Source organism: Balaenoptera borealis (assembly GCF_965194805.1).
Source record: "Balaenoptera borealis genome assembly, chromosome: 1".
Classification (NCBI taxonomy): domain Eukaryota; kingdom Metazoa; phylum Chordata; class Mammalia; order Artiodactyla; family Balaenopteridae; genus Balaenoptera; species Balaenoptera borealis.
The window spans coordinates 129997186-130014593 of NC_138860.1; the positions used below are offsets into that span (position 1 = coordinate 129997186).

Genomic DNA, 17408 nt, shown 5'->3' on the forward strand with positions numbered 1-17408 from the left:
GAGAGGATGACATCGTTAGTACTGGTGTAGATAGAGAGACCTTGGGATAGTATGGTGAGAGAGACCCATGTATCCCAGCATTCCAGCTGAACCTACCTTCCTGCTGTCCTTGCCAGTGTTTCACATATGTAAATTAGTGACCTTGGAGGTGTTAGTTTGGATGAGCCCCACAAGACTGAATCTTAAGTCAACATCCCTTGAAAAAGAACTGCCCACTTGAACTAAGTTAAGCCACAGACCTGAGAAATAATCAATGGTGTTTTTATTAAGGCAGTAGGTTTAGGGGTGCTTTGTTACACAGTGTAAATAAATGAACAAAGAATGTGCATTCTTTTTTGCAGGACATTGGATATTGGTTGTAGAGAATTCAAATTGAAGGATTTCAAGGAATTAACAAATATAAATCTAAATGAGACATACTTAATTATTTGTACTTAGAAATCTTTTCTTCCAGGTTTATTGTGATATAATTAACATATAACATTATGTAAGTTTAATATGTACAATATGATACTTTGATACGTGTATACATTGCAAAATGATTACCATGGTAAGGTTCATAATACATCTATCACCACATATAATTACCTGTTTTGTTTTGGGTTTTTTTTTTGGTGTGTGTGAGGACCTTTAGGATCTACTCTCTTAGTAACTTTTAAGTATACAATACAGTATTTTTAACTACAGTCACCATGCTGTACATTATATTCCCAGAACTTGTTCATCTTATAACTGGAAGTTTGTTCCCTTTAACCAACATCTCCCCATTTCTTGCACCACATTTTGGCCACCAGTGGCATTTATATTGTAGAAAATGGCAGTTTCCTTCTTCTTCGTGGCTGAATAATATTCCAGTGTGTGTGTGTATGTGTGTGTATATAAAATAGATATCACATTTCCTTTTGCCATTCTTCTGTCAGTGGACACTTAGGTTCCTTCCATGTCTTAGCCATTGGGACTAAAGAACATGGGGATGCACATATCTCTTCAAGATAATTACTTCATTTTGGGGGGATATATACCCAGAAGTGGGATTACTATGTCATATGGTAGCTCCATTTTTAATTTTTCAAGGTACCTCTATACTGTTTATGTTGGTACAGCCAACAGTGTATAAGGGTTCCCTTTTCTACACATCTTTGTCAACACTTAATCTTGCCTTTTTGAATATAGTCATTTTCAAAGGTGTGAGGTGATAGCTCATTGTGGTTTTGATTTTCATTTTCCTAATGATTAGTGTTGAGCACCTTTTTAATGTATGTGTTGGCCATTTATATGTCTTCTTTGGAAAAATATCTATTCAGGTCCTTAGCCTAGTTTTTAATCAGGTTGTTGTTGTTATTATCACTTTCTACTGATTTGTATGAGTTCCTTTTATATTTTGGAAATTAGCCATTTATCAGATCTATGATTTGAAAATATTTTCTTCCATTCCATAGGTTCCTCTTTATTCTGTTGATTGTTTGATTTTTTTTTTTTTTTTTTTTTTGCTGTGCAGAAGCTTTTTAGTTTGTTGCCACAGTTGTTGGTATTTGCTTTTGTTAATTTGCTTTTGATGTCATATTCAAAAAGTCATTACCAGGATGAACGAATGTAAAAGGAACTTTTTTCCCCTAAGCTTTCTTCTAGAAGTTTTATGGTTTCTGGTCTTACATTTAAGTCTTTAACCCATTTCCAGTAATTTTTGTGAGTGGTGTAAGACAGGGGCCCAATTTTATTCTTTTGCATGTGAATATTTCATTCTTAGGCAGTTTTTTCAACACCATTTATTGAAGATACTGTCCTTTCATTATTGAGTATTCTTGGTTCTTTTGTCAAATATTGTTGTTGCATATTTATGGGTTTATTTCTGGGCTCTCAATTCTTTTACCTTGATCTATGGGCCAGTTTTTATGCTAGTACCATACTATTTTGATTACTGTAGCTTTGTAATATGTTGTTTTGAATTCAGAAGGTATGAGGCCTCCAGTTTTGTTCTTTCACAAGATTGTTTTTCCTATTTTTTTTTTTTGTGGTCCCATATGAATTTTAGAATTGCTTTTCCTATTTCTGTGAAAAATGTCATTGAAATTTTGATAGGGAATGCACTGAATCTATAGATGACTTGGGTAGTAGTATGGACATTTTAAGAATATTAGCTATTCCTATCCATGAACACAAGATAGCTTTCCAATCATTTTTGTTTTCTTCAATTCCTTTCATTAATATCTTACAGTTTTCAGTGTACAGATCTTTCACCTCCTTGATTAAATGCATTCCTAAGCATTTGATTATTTTTGATGCTATTATAATGGGATTGTCTTCTTTATTTTTTTCACATAGTTCATTGTTAACAAATATAAAATGCAATTGAGTTTTGCATGTTGATTTTGTGCCCTTCAACTTTATTGAATTTTTAAGTTAGTTCTAACAGTTTTTTGATGGAGTCTTTAGGATTTTCTGTATATAACATCAAGTCATCTGCAAACAAAGACAATTTTACTTCTTCCTTTCTGATTTTATTTCTTTTTCTTGCCTGATTACTCTAGCTAGGATATCCAGTATTGTGTAGAATAGGAATGGTGAGAGTGGGCACTTTCTTTTCCCTGAATTTAGAGGAAAGCTTTCAAACTCTCATCACTGAGTATGATGTTAGCTGCAGGCTTATAATTTATGACCTCTGTTATGCTGAATTGCAGTGCTTCTGTACCCACTTTGTTTAGAGTTTTTATTATTTAAAGATGTCAAATTTTTTTCAAATGATTTTTCTGCATCTATTGATACGATCATATGATTTTTACCCTTCATTCCATTCATGAGGTTTATCACAATGATTGATTTACATTGTTGAATCATCCTTGTAGCCCTGTATTGCCCCTTAATTTCATTTAGCTGCATTTATCAGCCTTTCCAACAAAGATTATCACTTTCCTAACTTGGGGATTCATCATTCAATGCTCTTCTTTATTTAACAATATCTTTTCACCAAACTTATTATACAAGGCATGTTAGGGTATAGTTTTCTCTTTTTTTAAAAATAAATTTATTTATTTATTTATTTATTTTTGGCTATGTTGGGTCTTTGTTGCTGTGCGTGGGCTTTCTCTAGTTGCGGCAAGCAGGGGTTACTCCGTGTGGTTCACGGTCTTCTCATTGCGGTGGCTTCTCTTATTGCGGAGCATGGGCTTCTGTAGTTGCAGTACGCAGGCTCAGTAGTTGTGGCACATGGGCCTAGTTGCTCCGTGGCATGTGGGATCCTCCCAGACCAGTGTTCGAACCTGTGTCCACTGCATTGGCAGGCAGATTCTTAACCACTGCACCACCAGGGAAGTCTGAGGGGTATAGTTTTCTGTTTGTTTTAGTTGTATTGCCTAGAGGTGATGTTTTAATCCCAGCTATTTCACTGAATTTCATGTTCTTTAAGTATTTCAGGAAAAAGAAAGTATTTCTTCCTCTTACTGATTATTTCATTGGTGAGAGAAATGATACATTTTTGAGTTGTAATTATATACATGTTATATATTTAAAATGCTTTGGAATAGAAGGTTTTATGGAAATTATATTCTTAAAAATTTTAACTTTTCTACCCATTTTATTCTCACGGTCTATTAGAAAGTATTTTTTTCATATAGATTTATTTTTGAAAGTTGAAAAAAACGTTCAAAATTTCCCATTTTTCCTAGATGTTTCATGGAACAATCACAGAAGAGCTAACCAATCATAGAGAATGGAGTCACTATAATGAAAATATAATAGAAGATCAAAAAGATTTTGTTTTTGTGAAGTTCAGTGGCCTGCATTTAAAATCTATGGAAAGTTTTCAATCTTGTATCTCTCTTAGAGTGTGCATCTTCTCAAACAATTTTATTACAGATATCCATCCACTTCAGAGTTGTATAAAATTAGTCAAACTTGATCTCCATGGAAATCAGGTAAGCAATAGCCATTTCAGTTATCTGCATATAAATGAAGTTGATATTTAATAAGCACTTATGTTATCTATGTACAGTATTTCTCCCAGGTAGTCTTATATGTGAAATATAAACAATTCAAAATTAAATAAAAAATATATATAAACAGAAAAATTTTAAGTAGAAGCAAACATTTTTAATTTAAATTATCTAGACCAACAGTGTGTGATTTGGTTTACTTCTTAAATCCATAGTCTTAAGACTACTTCTTGACTTCTTAATTTTTTAATGACCTATAATTGACATATAGTATTACATTAATTTCAAGTATAAAACATAATGGTTCAATATTTGTGTATATTGCAAAATGATCACAATAAGTCAAGTTAACATCCATCACCAAAGAGTTACAATTTTTCCCTTGTGATGAGAACTTTTAATATCTGCTCTCTTAGCAACTTTCAAATATATAATCCAGTATTATTAACTGTACTCACCCTGCTGTATATTATATCCCCAGGACTCATTTATTTTATAACTGAAAATTTGTATCTTTTCAGCAACTTCACCATTTCACCCACCCCCTCTGTCTCTGAATCACCAATGAGTTCTCTGTATCTAAGAGTTTGCTTTTTGTTTGTTTTTTGCTTTTTTAAATTCCACATGAGTTAGATCATATGGTACTTGTCTTTTTCTGTCTGACTTATTTCATTTTGTGTAATGCTCTAAACATCCACCATTTTGTTGCAAATGGCATGATTTCATTCTTTTTTGAGTCAGTAATACTCCACTGTGTATACACACAACATTTTCTTTACTTATTCATCTATAGATAGACACTTAGGTTGCTTTCACATCTTGGCTATTATAAAGATGCAGTGAACATGGGAATGTATGTGTCTTTTTGAGCTAGTGTTTTCATTTCCTTGAAATAAATTCCTGGAGGTAGAATTGCTGGCTCATATGGAAGCTTTATTTTGAATTTTTTGAGGAACCTCCTTGCTGTTTTCATAGTGGCTGCACCAATTTACAATTGCACAAACACTGCACATGGTTCCCTTTTCTCCTCATCCTTGCCAACTTGTTATTTCTTGTCTTTTTGATAATAGCCATTCTAATAGGTGTGAAGTGATTGAATTTGTGGTTTTAATATGCATTTCCCTGATGATTGGTGATGTTGAGTATCTTTTCATGTACCTGTTGGCCATTGGATGTCTTCTTTGGAAAAACATTAACTTAGATCCTCTTCCCATTTTTTAGTTGGATCGTTTGGGTTTTTGCTATTGTTGTATGAATTCTTTATGTATTTTGGATATCAGCCCCTTCTCAGATATGATTTGCAAATATTTTCCCCCATTCAGTAGGTTGCCTTTTCTTTTCTTTTTTTTGGTAAGATTTATTTATTACTTATTTATTTATTTTTATTTATTTTTGGCTGCGTCGGGTCTTTGGTTGCAGCACACGAGATCTTTGTTGAGCATGTGGGATCTTTCGTTGTGGTACCTGGGCTCCAGAGCACGTGGGCTCTGTAGTTTGTGGCACGCAAGCTCTCTAGTTGAGGTGCGCGAGCTCAGTAGTTGTGGCACGCAGGTTTAGTTGCCCCGTGGCATGTGGGATCTTAGATCCCTGGCCAGGGATCGAACCTGTGTCCCCTGCATTGTAAGGCAGATTCTTTAACACTGGACCACCAGGGAAGTCCCAGTTGCCTTTTCATTTCATTGATGGTTTCCTTTACTGTGCAGAAGCTTTTTAGTTTGACATCATCTCACTTGCTCAGTTTTGGTTTTTTTAGCCTTTGCTTTTGGTGTCAAATCAAAAAAATATATTGCCAAGACCCATGTCAAGGAGCTTACCACCAATGTTTTCTTCTAGGAGTTTTATGGTTTCAGATTTTGTGTTCAAGTCTTTAATCCATTTCGAGTTAATTTTTGTGTATAGCATAAGATAGTGGTCAAGTTTCATTCTTTCACAAGTGCCTGTCCAGTTTTCCCAACACAATTTATTGACGAGACTCTTCTTTTCCCATTGTATATTCTTGGCTCCTTTTTTGTAAATCAATTGAACATATATGTGTGGGTTTACTTCTGGGCTATCTTTCTGTTCCATTGACCTATGTGTTTGTTTGTTTGTTTTTAAATGCCAGTACCATACTTTTTTTTTTTTTTTTACTGTAGCTTTGTAATATTCTTGAATTCAGGAAGTGTGAGGGCTCCAGCTTTGTTCTTTCTCAAGATCGTTTTGCCTATTTGAGGTTTTTTGTAGTTTCATACAAATGTTAGGATTATTTGTTCTATTTATGTGAAAAATGCCACTGAAATTTTGGTATGGCTTGTGTTGAATCTGTAGATTGCTTTGCGTAGTATGAACGTTTTAACAATATTAGTTCTTGCAATTCACAAGCACAGAGTGTCTTTCAATTTATTTATGTCTTCTTCAATTTCTTTTCAGTATGTCTTATAGTTTTCAGTGTACATATCTTTCACATCCTTGGTTAAATATATTCCTAGGCATTTTATTCTTTTTGATGAAGTTGTGAGTGGGATTGTTTTATTAATTTCTCTTTCTGATAGTTAATACTTAATGTGTAGAAAGTCAACATAATTTTGTGTATTGATTTTGTATTCTGAAATGTTACTGATTTTATTTATTAGTTCTAACAGTTTTTTATGGAGTATTTAGGGTTTTCCATATACAGGCATACTGCATTTTATTGGGCATCACTTTATTGCACTTCACAGATACTGCATTTTTTACAAATTGAAGGTTAGCATTTTTTAGCAATAAAGTATTTTTTACTTAAGGTATGTACATTGGTTTTTTAGACATAATGCTATTGCACACTTAATAGATTACCGTATAGTGTAAACAACTTTAATATGCACTGGGAAACCAAAATATTTTTGTGACTTGCTTTATTGCAATATTTGCTTTATTGCAATGGCCTGGAGCTCAACACACAAAATCTCTGAGGTATGCCTGTATAATATCATGTAATCTGCAAAAAGTTACAGTTTTACTTTTTCATTTCCAATTTGGTTGCCTTTTGTTCCTTCTTCTTGCCTAATTGCTCTGTCTAGGACTTCTGGCTTCCAGTGCTATGCTGAATAAAAGTAGTGAGAGTGGGCATCCTTGTCTTATTCTTGCCCTTAGAGGAAAATATTTTATCTTTTCACCACTGAGACTGATGTTAGCTGTGAGCTTGTCAGATATGGGCTTTATTATGTTGAGGTACATTCCCTCGATACCCAGCTTGTTGAGTTTTAATCATAAATGGATGTTGAATTTTGTCAAATACTTTTTCTATATCTGTTGTGATGATCGTATGATATTTATCCTTCATTTTGTTAACGTGGAGTATCACTATCACATTGATTGATTTGACCCCTTAAGTTTTTCATGTAAGGGAAGTATTTTATAAAAGTTTAAAGAGTCTGCTTATTACAAAGGGACTTTTATTGAATGGAGTATATATGTTTGTTTATTTAATTACACTATTAATTACAGACACCTAGTGTATTTTGGTTTACCCCAGTCATCATTTGGGTAATTAGAAATTCTGTTTTTGCTTACTAATGAGAAATTTGCTATTTGGGAAAACATTGAATTATAGAAGATGTTTAATATTTTTCCTTTTTCAATGTAATTCATGGAAAATTTATATTTATATTTAACATATTATTATTAATGATATTTCAGATAAAGAGTCTACCAGATACCAGATTTTGGAGTGGATTGAAGAACCTAAGACTTCTCTATCTACATGACAATGGGTTTGCAAAGTTAAAGAATGTATGTATGTTATCTGCTTGTCCAAGCCTCATTGCCCTCACTATGTTTGATTGTCCCGTAAGCCTTTTAAAAGGATATAGACATGTTCTTGTCAACAGTATATGGTCTCTCAAAGCACTGGATCATCATGTGATTTCTGATGAAGAAATAATTCAGAACTGGAATCTTCCTGAAAGATTCAAAACATATAACCACCGACTTTTCTTTAATTTCTGCCCTGCTTTGAAAAAGGTAATTAGCTTCATTAGGGTTTCATTTTAAATAAATGTATAGAAGTAAAATTTTAGCTTCTAAATTCTTCACCTAAATTATATAAACCAGTATTTTGTATCATTTACATAAAATATAGTAAACTAATGAATATATTAGTAATGTCTTATAACTAAAAATTTATAAAATCCTATATGCCTACTGCTAAAAATTATTGAACATAGGATTATCAAATTGTAGAGAAACAAATATTTGACTTTTTAGGGTCTCCATTATGTTTCAATAGCTTTAAGGAGGTATAGCTTACTTACTGTAAACCTCACCCATCTTACATGTATGATTCCATAATTTTGGTAAATTAACAGTGCTGTATAACTGTCTTCACAATCCAGTGTTAGAAATTTCCACCACTCCACCAGTTTCCTTCTTTCCCATCTGCAGTTAATCCCCACTCCCAACTTGGTCCTAGGTAACCATTGATCTGTTTTCTGTCTCTATTAATTTGTTTTTCTAAACATTTTATAAAAATGGAATCATAGAATATGTAGTCTTTTTCACCTGCCTTCTTTCACCTAGGGTGATGTGTTTGAGCCTTATTCATGTCGTAGCATGTATCAGTAGTTTGTTCCTTTTGATTGCTGGGTATTATTCCATTATGTGAATATATTACATTTTCTTTGTTCATTCACCAATGGACATTTGGATTATTTCTAGTTTTTGTTATTATGAAAATGCTGCTGTAAACACCTACTTACATGTCTTTGTGTAGACATATATTTTCATTTTCTTTGGGTAGATACTTAGGAGTGCATTTGCTGAGATGTATGGTAAGTTTATGTTTAACTTTTTAAGAAACTGAATTGTTTTCTAAAAAGTGGAAACCACTGATGCATGAAGTTTCCATTTTTTGTATGTCCTTTCAAACACTTAGTATTTTCTATCTTTTGCACTATAGACATTCTAGTAGGTGTGAAGGGTATTTCACAATGGTTTTAATTTCTATATCTCTAAAAAGTAATGATGATGATGATAAGCATCTTTTCATCTGCTTATTAACTATGCATATATCTTCTTTGGTCCAATGTCTATACAAATTTTTTGCCCATTTTTAAAGTGGGTGTTTGTCTCATTATTGATTTATAACAGTAGATATCTGGGTATAAGTCCTCTATCAGATAGAAGAATTGCAAATATTTTCTCCTAGCCTGTAGCTTGTCTTTTCATTTTCTTAATGGTCTTTTTGAAGCAAAAAGTTTTGAGTTTTATGAAGTCCAATTTAGAATTTTTTGTTTATGGATCATGCTTTTGGTGTTATATCTAAGAACTCTGCCTAATTCAAGGCCAAAAATTTTTTCTTTTATGTTTTATTCTAAAATTTTAATAATTATATCTCTGAAATTTAGATCTATGTTTTATCTTGAATGAATATTTTTACATGGTGTGAAGTAAGAGTCTAAGTTTATTTTTTGCATGTGGATATTCAATTATACCAGTCCCATTCCCCCAGTGAATTGCCTTGATATTTTTTGTTAAAAATCAGTTGGCCATAAATGTAAGCATTTATTTCTAGACTCTCAATTATATTCCAGTGGTCTATATAGCTGTCCTTACAGCAGTACTACACAGTCTTGATTACTATAGCTTTGTAGTTAAGTTTCAAAATAGGGAAGTGTGAATTCTCCAACTTTGCTCTTCTTTTTCAATATTGCTTTAGCTATTCAGGGTTCCTTGCATTTACAAATGAATTTTAGGATCAGCTTGTCAGTTTCTACAATGATTCCTGCTGGGATAGTGATAAGGATTCCATTTAATTTATAGATCAATTTGTGGAGAATTACCATCTTTATAATAGTAGTCTTGTCCTTGAACATGAACTGTCATTTTATTTAAGTACTCTTTAATTCTCTCAGTTTTGTTGTTTTCAGTGTACAAGTCTTTCACTTAATTTTTGAAAATTTATTCCTATGCATTTTATTTATTTTTGTGATATTGTGAATGGAATCATTTATTAATTTCATTTTGTATTGTTTTTTATTAGCATATAGAAATACAATTAAAATTTTATTTAATCTGGTATTCTGCCACTTTACTATTCTCATTTCTTAGTTCTAGAAATTTTTGGTTGACTCAGAATATTTGTTTTTTGATTGAAAGTGGATTTTTTTTTTCCATATTTGAATGATTCCATTAGGAAATAGTTTATTTGTTTCAATGTTTAATTCCAGGCATTTGATTATTATCTGGATTTTTAATGGAAGAGGATAAAATATTCAATTTCTAAATAGTTAATATGGTGACATTACATGTTCAAATCACCATTGTATGTTGACTTTTAAAATGTTGAAAGAAGTACTTGGGAAACTTGATATCTAGTTGTAGGTTACAAAATACTTAAATGGATAGACAAAAATAGCAGAAAACATGCTTCATGTCATATGAATATTAGAGCAAATAAGTCATGTCAGTGTTCAAAATAAGTGGTTAATTCTGCAGGTGTTAGACAAGTCAGGTACATGATATAGAAAGTAAAGATGTATGTTTCAGAACAGTGTAATGTGTTGTAAGTATATCTAATTCTGCATATATACATATATACACATTGAATATTGATGAAAAATCTAAAAACATTTGAACAGTAATCACATCTGAAAGGATATATAAACAATAAACAGTGATTATACAAGGGAAGCCTAGAGATTAGAAGGTTGAAAGACTTTTTATAGCTGCATATGATTCTTTAAAAATTATGAGTATATTAATGATTTTATAATAATAGTTTAAAAAACGTGGGGAAATATAAAACAAGGCAATATTTAAGTCTGATATCTTTTTTTTTTTTTTTTATGGAGGAGGGAGAAATTCAAATAGGAATTATTTATTTATTTATTTTTGGCTGTGTTGGGTCTTCATTTCTGTGCGAGGGCTTTCTCCAGTTGCGGCAAGCGGGGGCCACTCTTCATCACGGTGCGCGGGCCTTTCACCGTCACGGCCTCCAGTCGCGCAGGCTCAGCAGTCGTGGCTCACGGGCCCAGTTGCTCCACGGCATGTGGGATCTTCCCAGACCAGGGCTTGAACCCGTGTCCCCTGCATTGGCAGGCAGATTCTCAACCACTGCGCCACCAGGGAAGCCCTAAGTCTGGTATCTTAACCAGGGCTCTAAAGGAAGAATTTCATTTAGGTATTCTAGTTGTGTGGTATGGTGTAATCAAAGGTAGGAACAGACATGACCCTTTTAAGGACAATCAAAATGACTGAGGTTTGTATAAGGAATTAGTTGGAATTTAGAGGCAGGGGGAGTACTGAAAAGAATCTTGGATGATATACTAAGGAGTTTAGACTTCTTAATAAATGTTATGAAGATCTACTGAAGTAGTTTGAGTAGGAAATTAAAAGACATTCTGTCATAGTTGGTGTCTATGAATAACTAGTTTTTATAAATAAAAAGTTTTTTTAAAGGAGATTAATCCAGTATTTTACTAACAGATTAATGGGGATTAGGAGACAGATGAGGGCAGAGAGACCAATTATTGTAGGCCAGAAATGATGTAATTAGGGTTGATACAGGAAGATAGCAGTGGCAAAGAAGAAAGAAGATAGCATAAAGTAGAGGAAAGACACTCTAAAAGCCATTGTGGCAGGCACTTCATGTATTTTATTCCTTCATTCCTTTGCCAAATATGTATTGAGCACCTAATATGTGAGAGAGATTATTTTGGATTCTGTGGTAAATAATACTGACAAAGGTCCTGCTCTCATGAACTCCAGTGGAAAGACATAGGGAATAAACTTGTAAGCAAAAAACAGTCAATCAGTCAACCATAGAATGTCAGATAGTGTTAATTTCTAAATAAAATAAAATAAAATAAAATGGTAACATAGGATGAAGGGGGTAGAAATTTAGGCAAATACTTTAGTTAGGGTGGATGGGGAAGGACTTTCTGAAAAGTGTTTTATCTATTTATCATATCCTTTGATTTGGAAAGGTATTACTCTTATTTTATGGAAGAAAATGAAATATAGTGAGGTTTAGGAACTTATCTAATATAAGACATCTAGACAGTCATGAAGCTGAGATTTCACGTCTGTCTTGGTCTTAGTCCTACAATCAACATTACATCGCAAAGGACCAGTACAAAGATTTGGCAAGATTTTTTAAAAAATTGATTGAATGCAATAGGAGAAGAATAAGTGAAGAAAGACTCCTCTGGTATTTTGAACTTTGGGAATCAGTAATCAGAGAAATAAATAACCTAGTTAACAGAAATGGTGGCATTTGAAGAGTTTTGGTAGAAAGTTAAGTTTGGTCATGTTTATTTGAGGCAGGATATTGATAGTGAGATATCAGCCAGGCATTGGAAATGAAGAACTAAAATTCAGAAATAGTGTTCTAGGTCTAAGATGTAAATCCAGTAGTCATTTGCTTGAGCTCATAGTTGAAGCCAAGCTGTCACAGGAAAATGTAGGGATCAATAAAGTCTAAGAGCTAAGGACAGAGCCTTAGAGCGCAGTCTCATTTTGTGCATAGAAAGCAGTAGAAACAATGAGGAAAACAGAGATTGATCCAATGACATAGAAGGAAAAACAGAGACATGGCTTATTACCACTTAAGAGAAAAGAGTGATTTAAAAATGAATAATGTTTTTAAAGAGCCAATAAAAGTTAGCACTGATACAAAACTATTTTGAAAGGCTTTTTGACAGTGAAGAGGTTATTACATCTTTGGAATTTCACTAACTTGTAGGGGTGTATATGAAATTGTAATGGTTAATACGTGATTGCCAAGTATAGAAACTTTTCGGAGAAAATTTTGGACAAAGGAAGCATAATGCCTTAACTGTAGACAATAAGATTAATGGAAAGCCTTAAAAAAAAAAAGTGAGATGATACTATAATGTATTTTTAAGCTGAGGGAAATTAGTTTTAATTTTTAAAAAAGAGGTTGAAAATGTCAAAAAAAAAAGGGAATAATTGAAGAAAAATGTTGTGGAGAAAGCATTAATAGAAAGCATCGCAACCGGAGTAAGCCTGAAAGAGATATAGGTACACCAAATTCCAGCAGAATTTTTGTGAGTTGTAGAGATTTAAAGAAATCTATTTGAATAAAAGTTTTTCAGTTTACGTATAAATTTTTATTCATTATTTTTGCTAGAAGCAATGTTCTTTTGGTTATTCGTTGATTATTGAAAGATTTTATTTAATTTATAGCAGTATAAATGAACACTTGAGAAAGGAATAAATGACAACCTGTGGGGTTATTTATTTATTTAGTAGTGTTTGAAATACATTTTCAAAACGTTTAGTTGCACTTACTGAGTATAAGAACATTATGAAAACTGAAAAATTATAATGAAACTCATAATATTTCACACAATTTTTTCAGTAAGTATTTTTCTTTTATCAGAAGGGCATGGATGTAGAAATTTAAGAAATCTATGTTCATTCTAAACAAACAAATTAATGTGATTAAAACTTGTGCCCAGAGGAGGAGCTTCAAGATGGCGGAAGAGTAAGACGTGGAGATCACCTTCCTCCCCACAAATACATCAGAAATACATCTACATGTGGAACAACTCCTACAGAACACCTACTGAATGCTGGGAGAAGACCTCAGACCTCCCAAAAGGCAAGAAACTCCCCATGTACCTGGGTAGGGCAAAATAAAAAAGAAAAACAGAGACAAAAGAAAAGGGACAGGACCCACACCAGTGGGCGGGAGCTGTGAAGGTGGAAAGGTTTCCACACACTAGGATGGCCCTTCATGGACAGAGACTGCGGGTGGCGGAGAGGGGAAGCTTCGGAGCCACGGAGGAGAACGCAGCAGCAAAGGTGCGGAGGGCAAAGCGGAGAGATTCCCGCACAGAGGATCGGTGCTGACCAGCTATTGCACCACAGCTAGCCGGGAGGGAGTCCGGGAAAAAGTCTGGAGCTGCCGAAGAGACAAGAGACATTTTCTTGCCTCGTTGTTTCCTGGTGCGCGGGAGAGGGGATTAAGAGTGCCGCTTAAAGGAGCTCCAGAGACGGGCATGAGCTGCGGATATCAGCGAGGACCCCAGAGACGGGCATGAGATGCTAAGGCTGCTGCTGCAGCCACCAAGAAGCCTGTGTGCAAGTACAGGTCACTATCCAAACCATCCCTCCCAAAAGCCTGTGCAGCCTGCCACTGCCAGGGTCCCGTGATCCAGGGACAACTTCCCCTGGAGAACGCACAGCACGCCTCAGGTTGGTGCAATGTCACGCCGGCCTCTGCCGCCACAAGCTCGCCCCGCACTCCGTACCCCTCCCTCTCCCCGGCCTGAGTGAGCCAGAGCCCCTGAAGCCGCTGGTCCTTTAACCCCATCCTGTCTGAGCGAAGAAAAGATGCCCTCAGGCGACCTACACGCAGAAGCGGGTCCAAATCCAAAGCTGAACCCCAGGAGCTGTGCGAAGAAAGAAGGGAAAGGGAAATTTCGCCCAGCAGCTTCAGGAGCAGCGGATTAAATCTCTACAATCAACTTGATGTACCCTGCATCTGTGGAATACCTGAATAGACAACGAATCATCCCAAATTGAGGAGGTGGACTTTGGGAGCAACGAGATATATATTTTTTTCCCTTCTTCTCGTTTTGTGAGTGTGTATGTGTATGCTTCTGTGTGTGATTTTGTCTGTAAAACTTTGCTTTTAACATTTGTCCTAGGGTTCTGTATGTCTGGTGTTTTTGTTTGTTTTTTTGTTTTTTTTATTAAAAATTTTTTTTAAAAATAATTATTTTTTTATTTTAATAACTTTTTTTAATTTTACTTTATTTTATTTTACCTTCTTCTTTCTTTCTTTCCTTTTTTTCTCCCTTTTATTCTGAGCCGTGTGGAGGACAGGCTCTTGGTGCTCCAGCCAGGCATCAGGGCTGTGCCACTGAGGTGGGAGAGCCAAGTTCAGGCTACTGGTCCACAAGAGACCTCCAAGCTCCACGTAATATCAAATGGCAAAAATCTCCCAGAGATCTCCATCTCAACGCCAAGACCCAGCTCCACTCAATGACCAGCAAGCTACAGTGCTGGACACCCTATGCCAAACACCTAGGAACACAACCACATCCATTAGCACAGAGGCTGCTTAAAATCATAATAAGGCCACAGACACCCCAAAACACAACACCAGACGTGGACCTGCCCACCAGAAAGACAAGATCCAGCCTCATGCACCAGAACACAGGTACTAGTCCCCTCCACTGGGAAGCCTACACAACACACTGAACCAACCTTAGCCACTGGCGACAGACAGCAAAAACAATGCAAACTATGAACCTGCAGCCTGCGAAAAGGAGACCACAAACACAGTAAGTTAAGCAAAATGAGAAGACAGAGAAACAGACACCAGATGAAGGAGCAAGGCAAAAACCCACCAGACAAAACAAATGAAGAGGAAATAAGCAGTCTACCTGAAAAAGAATTCAGAGTAATGATAGTAAAGATGATCCAAAATCTTGGAAATACAATGGAGAAAATACAAAAGACATTTAAGAAGAACCTAGAAGAACTAAAGAGCAAACAAACAATGATGAACAACACAATAAATGAAATTAAAAATTCTCTAGAAGGAATCAATAGCAGAATAACTGAGACAGAAGAATGGATACGTGACCTGGAAGATAAAATAGTGGAAATAACTACTGCAGAGCAGAATAAAGAAAAAAGAATGAAAAGAATTGAGGACAGTCTCAGAGACCTCAGGGACAACATTAAATGCACCAACATTCGAATTATAGGGCTCCCAGAAGAAGAAGAGAAAAAGAAAGGGACTGAGAAAATATTTGAAGAGATTATAGTTGAAAACTTCCCCAATATGGGAAAGAAAATAGTTAATCAAGTCCAGGAAGTGCAGAGTCTCATACAGGATAAATCCAAGGAGAAACATGCCAAGACACATATTAATCAAACTATCAAAAATTAAATACAAAGAAAAAATATTAAAAGCAGTAAGGGGAAAACAACAAATAAAACATAAGGGAATCCCCATAAGGTTAACAGCTGATCTTTCAGCAGAAATTCTGCAAGCCAGAAGGGAGTGGCAGGACATATTTTAAGTGATGAAGGAAAAATCCTACAACCAAGATTACTCTACCCAGCAAGGATCTCATTCAGATTTGTAAAACCTTTACAAACAAGCAAAAGCTAAGAGAATTCAGCACCACCAAACCAGCTTTACAGCAAATGCTAAACGAAATTCTCTAGGCAGGAAACAGAAGAGAAGGAAAAGACCTACAATAACAAACCCAGAACAATTAAGAAAATGGTAATTGGAACATACATATCGATAATTACCTTAAATGTAAATGGATTAAATGCTCCAACCAAAAGATATAGATTGGCTGAATGGATAAAAAAACAAGACCCATATATATGCTGTCTACAAGAGACCCACTTCAGACCTAGGGACACATACAGACTGAAAGTGAGGGGGTGGAAAAAGATATCCCATGCAAATGGAAATCAAAAGAAAGCTGGAGTAGCAATTCTCATATCAGACAAAACAGACTTTAAAACAAAGACTATTACAAGAGACAAAGAAGGACACTACATAATGATCAAGGGATCAATCCAAGAAGAAGATATAACAATTGTAAATATTTATGCATCCAACATAGGGACACCTCAATACATAAGGCAAATACTAACAGCCATAAAAGGGGAAATCGACAGTAACACAATCATAGTAGGGGACTTTAACACCCCCCTTTCACCAATGGACAGATCATCCAAAATGAAAATAAATAAGGAAACACAAGCTTTAAATGATACATTAAACAAGATGGGCTTAATTGATATTTATAGGACCTTCCATCCAAAAACAACAGAATACACATTCTTCTCAAGTGCTCATGGAACATTCTCCAGGATAGATGATATCTTGGGTCACAAATCAAGCCTTGGTAAATTTAGGAAAATTGAAATCATATCAAGTATCTTTTCTGACCACAATGCTATGAGACTAGATATCAATTACAGGAAAAAATCTGTAAGAAATACAGACACATGGAGGCTAAGCAAACACACTACTTAATAACCAGGAGATCACTGAAGAACTCAAAGAGGAAGTCAAAAAATACCTAGAAACAAATGACAGTGAAAACACGACGACCCAAAACCTATGGGATGCAGCAAAAGCAGTTCTAAGAGGGAAGTTTATAGCAATAAATCCTCCTTTAAGAAACAAGAAACCTCTCAAATAAACAACCTAACCTTACACATAAAGCAGTTAGAGAAAGAAGAACAAAAAACCCCCAAAGTTAGCAGAAGGAAAGAAATCATAAAGATCAGATCAGAAATAAATGAAAAAGAAATGAAGGAAACGATAGCAAAGATCAATAAAAGTAAAAGCTGGTGCTTTGAGAAGATAAACAAAATGGATAAACCATTAGCCAGACTCAACAAGAAAAAAAGGGAGAAGACTCAAATCAATAGAATTAGAAATGAAAAAGGAGAAGTAACAACTGACACCGCAGAAATACAAAGGATCATGAGAGATTACTACAAGTAACTATA

At 34.7% G+C, this 17408-nt stretch overlaps 1 protein-coding gene across 1 annotated transcript in view; it reads left to right on the forward strand.

Annotated features, from left to right (window-relative positions):
* LRRIQ3 (leucine rich repeats and IQ motif containing 3) overlaps window positions 1-17408 on the forward strand; it is a 224187-nt gene that overhangs the window by 17794 nt on the left and 188985 nt on the right. The window contains exons 2-3 of the mRNA XM_082356063.1: window positions 3663-3911; window positions 7587-7910. Coding sequence (XP_082212189.1) covers window positions 3663-3911; window positions 7587-7910 — 573 coding nt within the window. The remainder of the gene's footprint in view (window positions 1-3662; window positions 3912-7586; window positions 7911-17408) is intronic.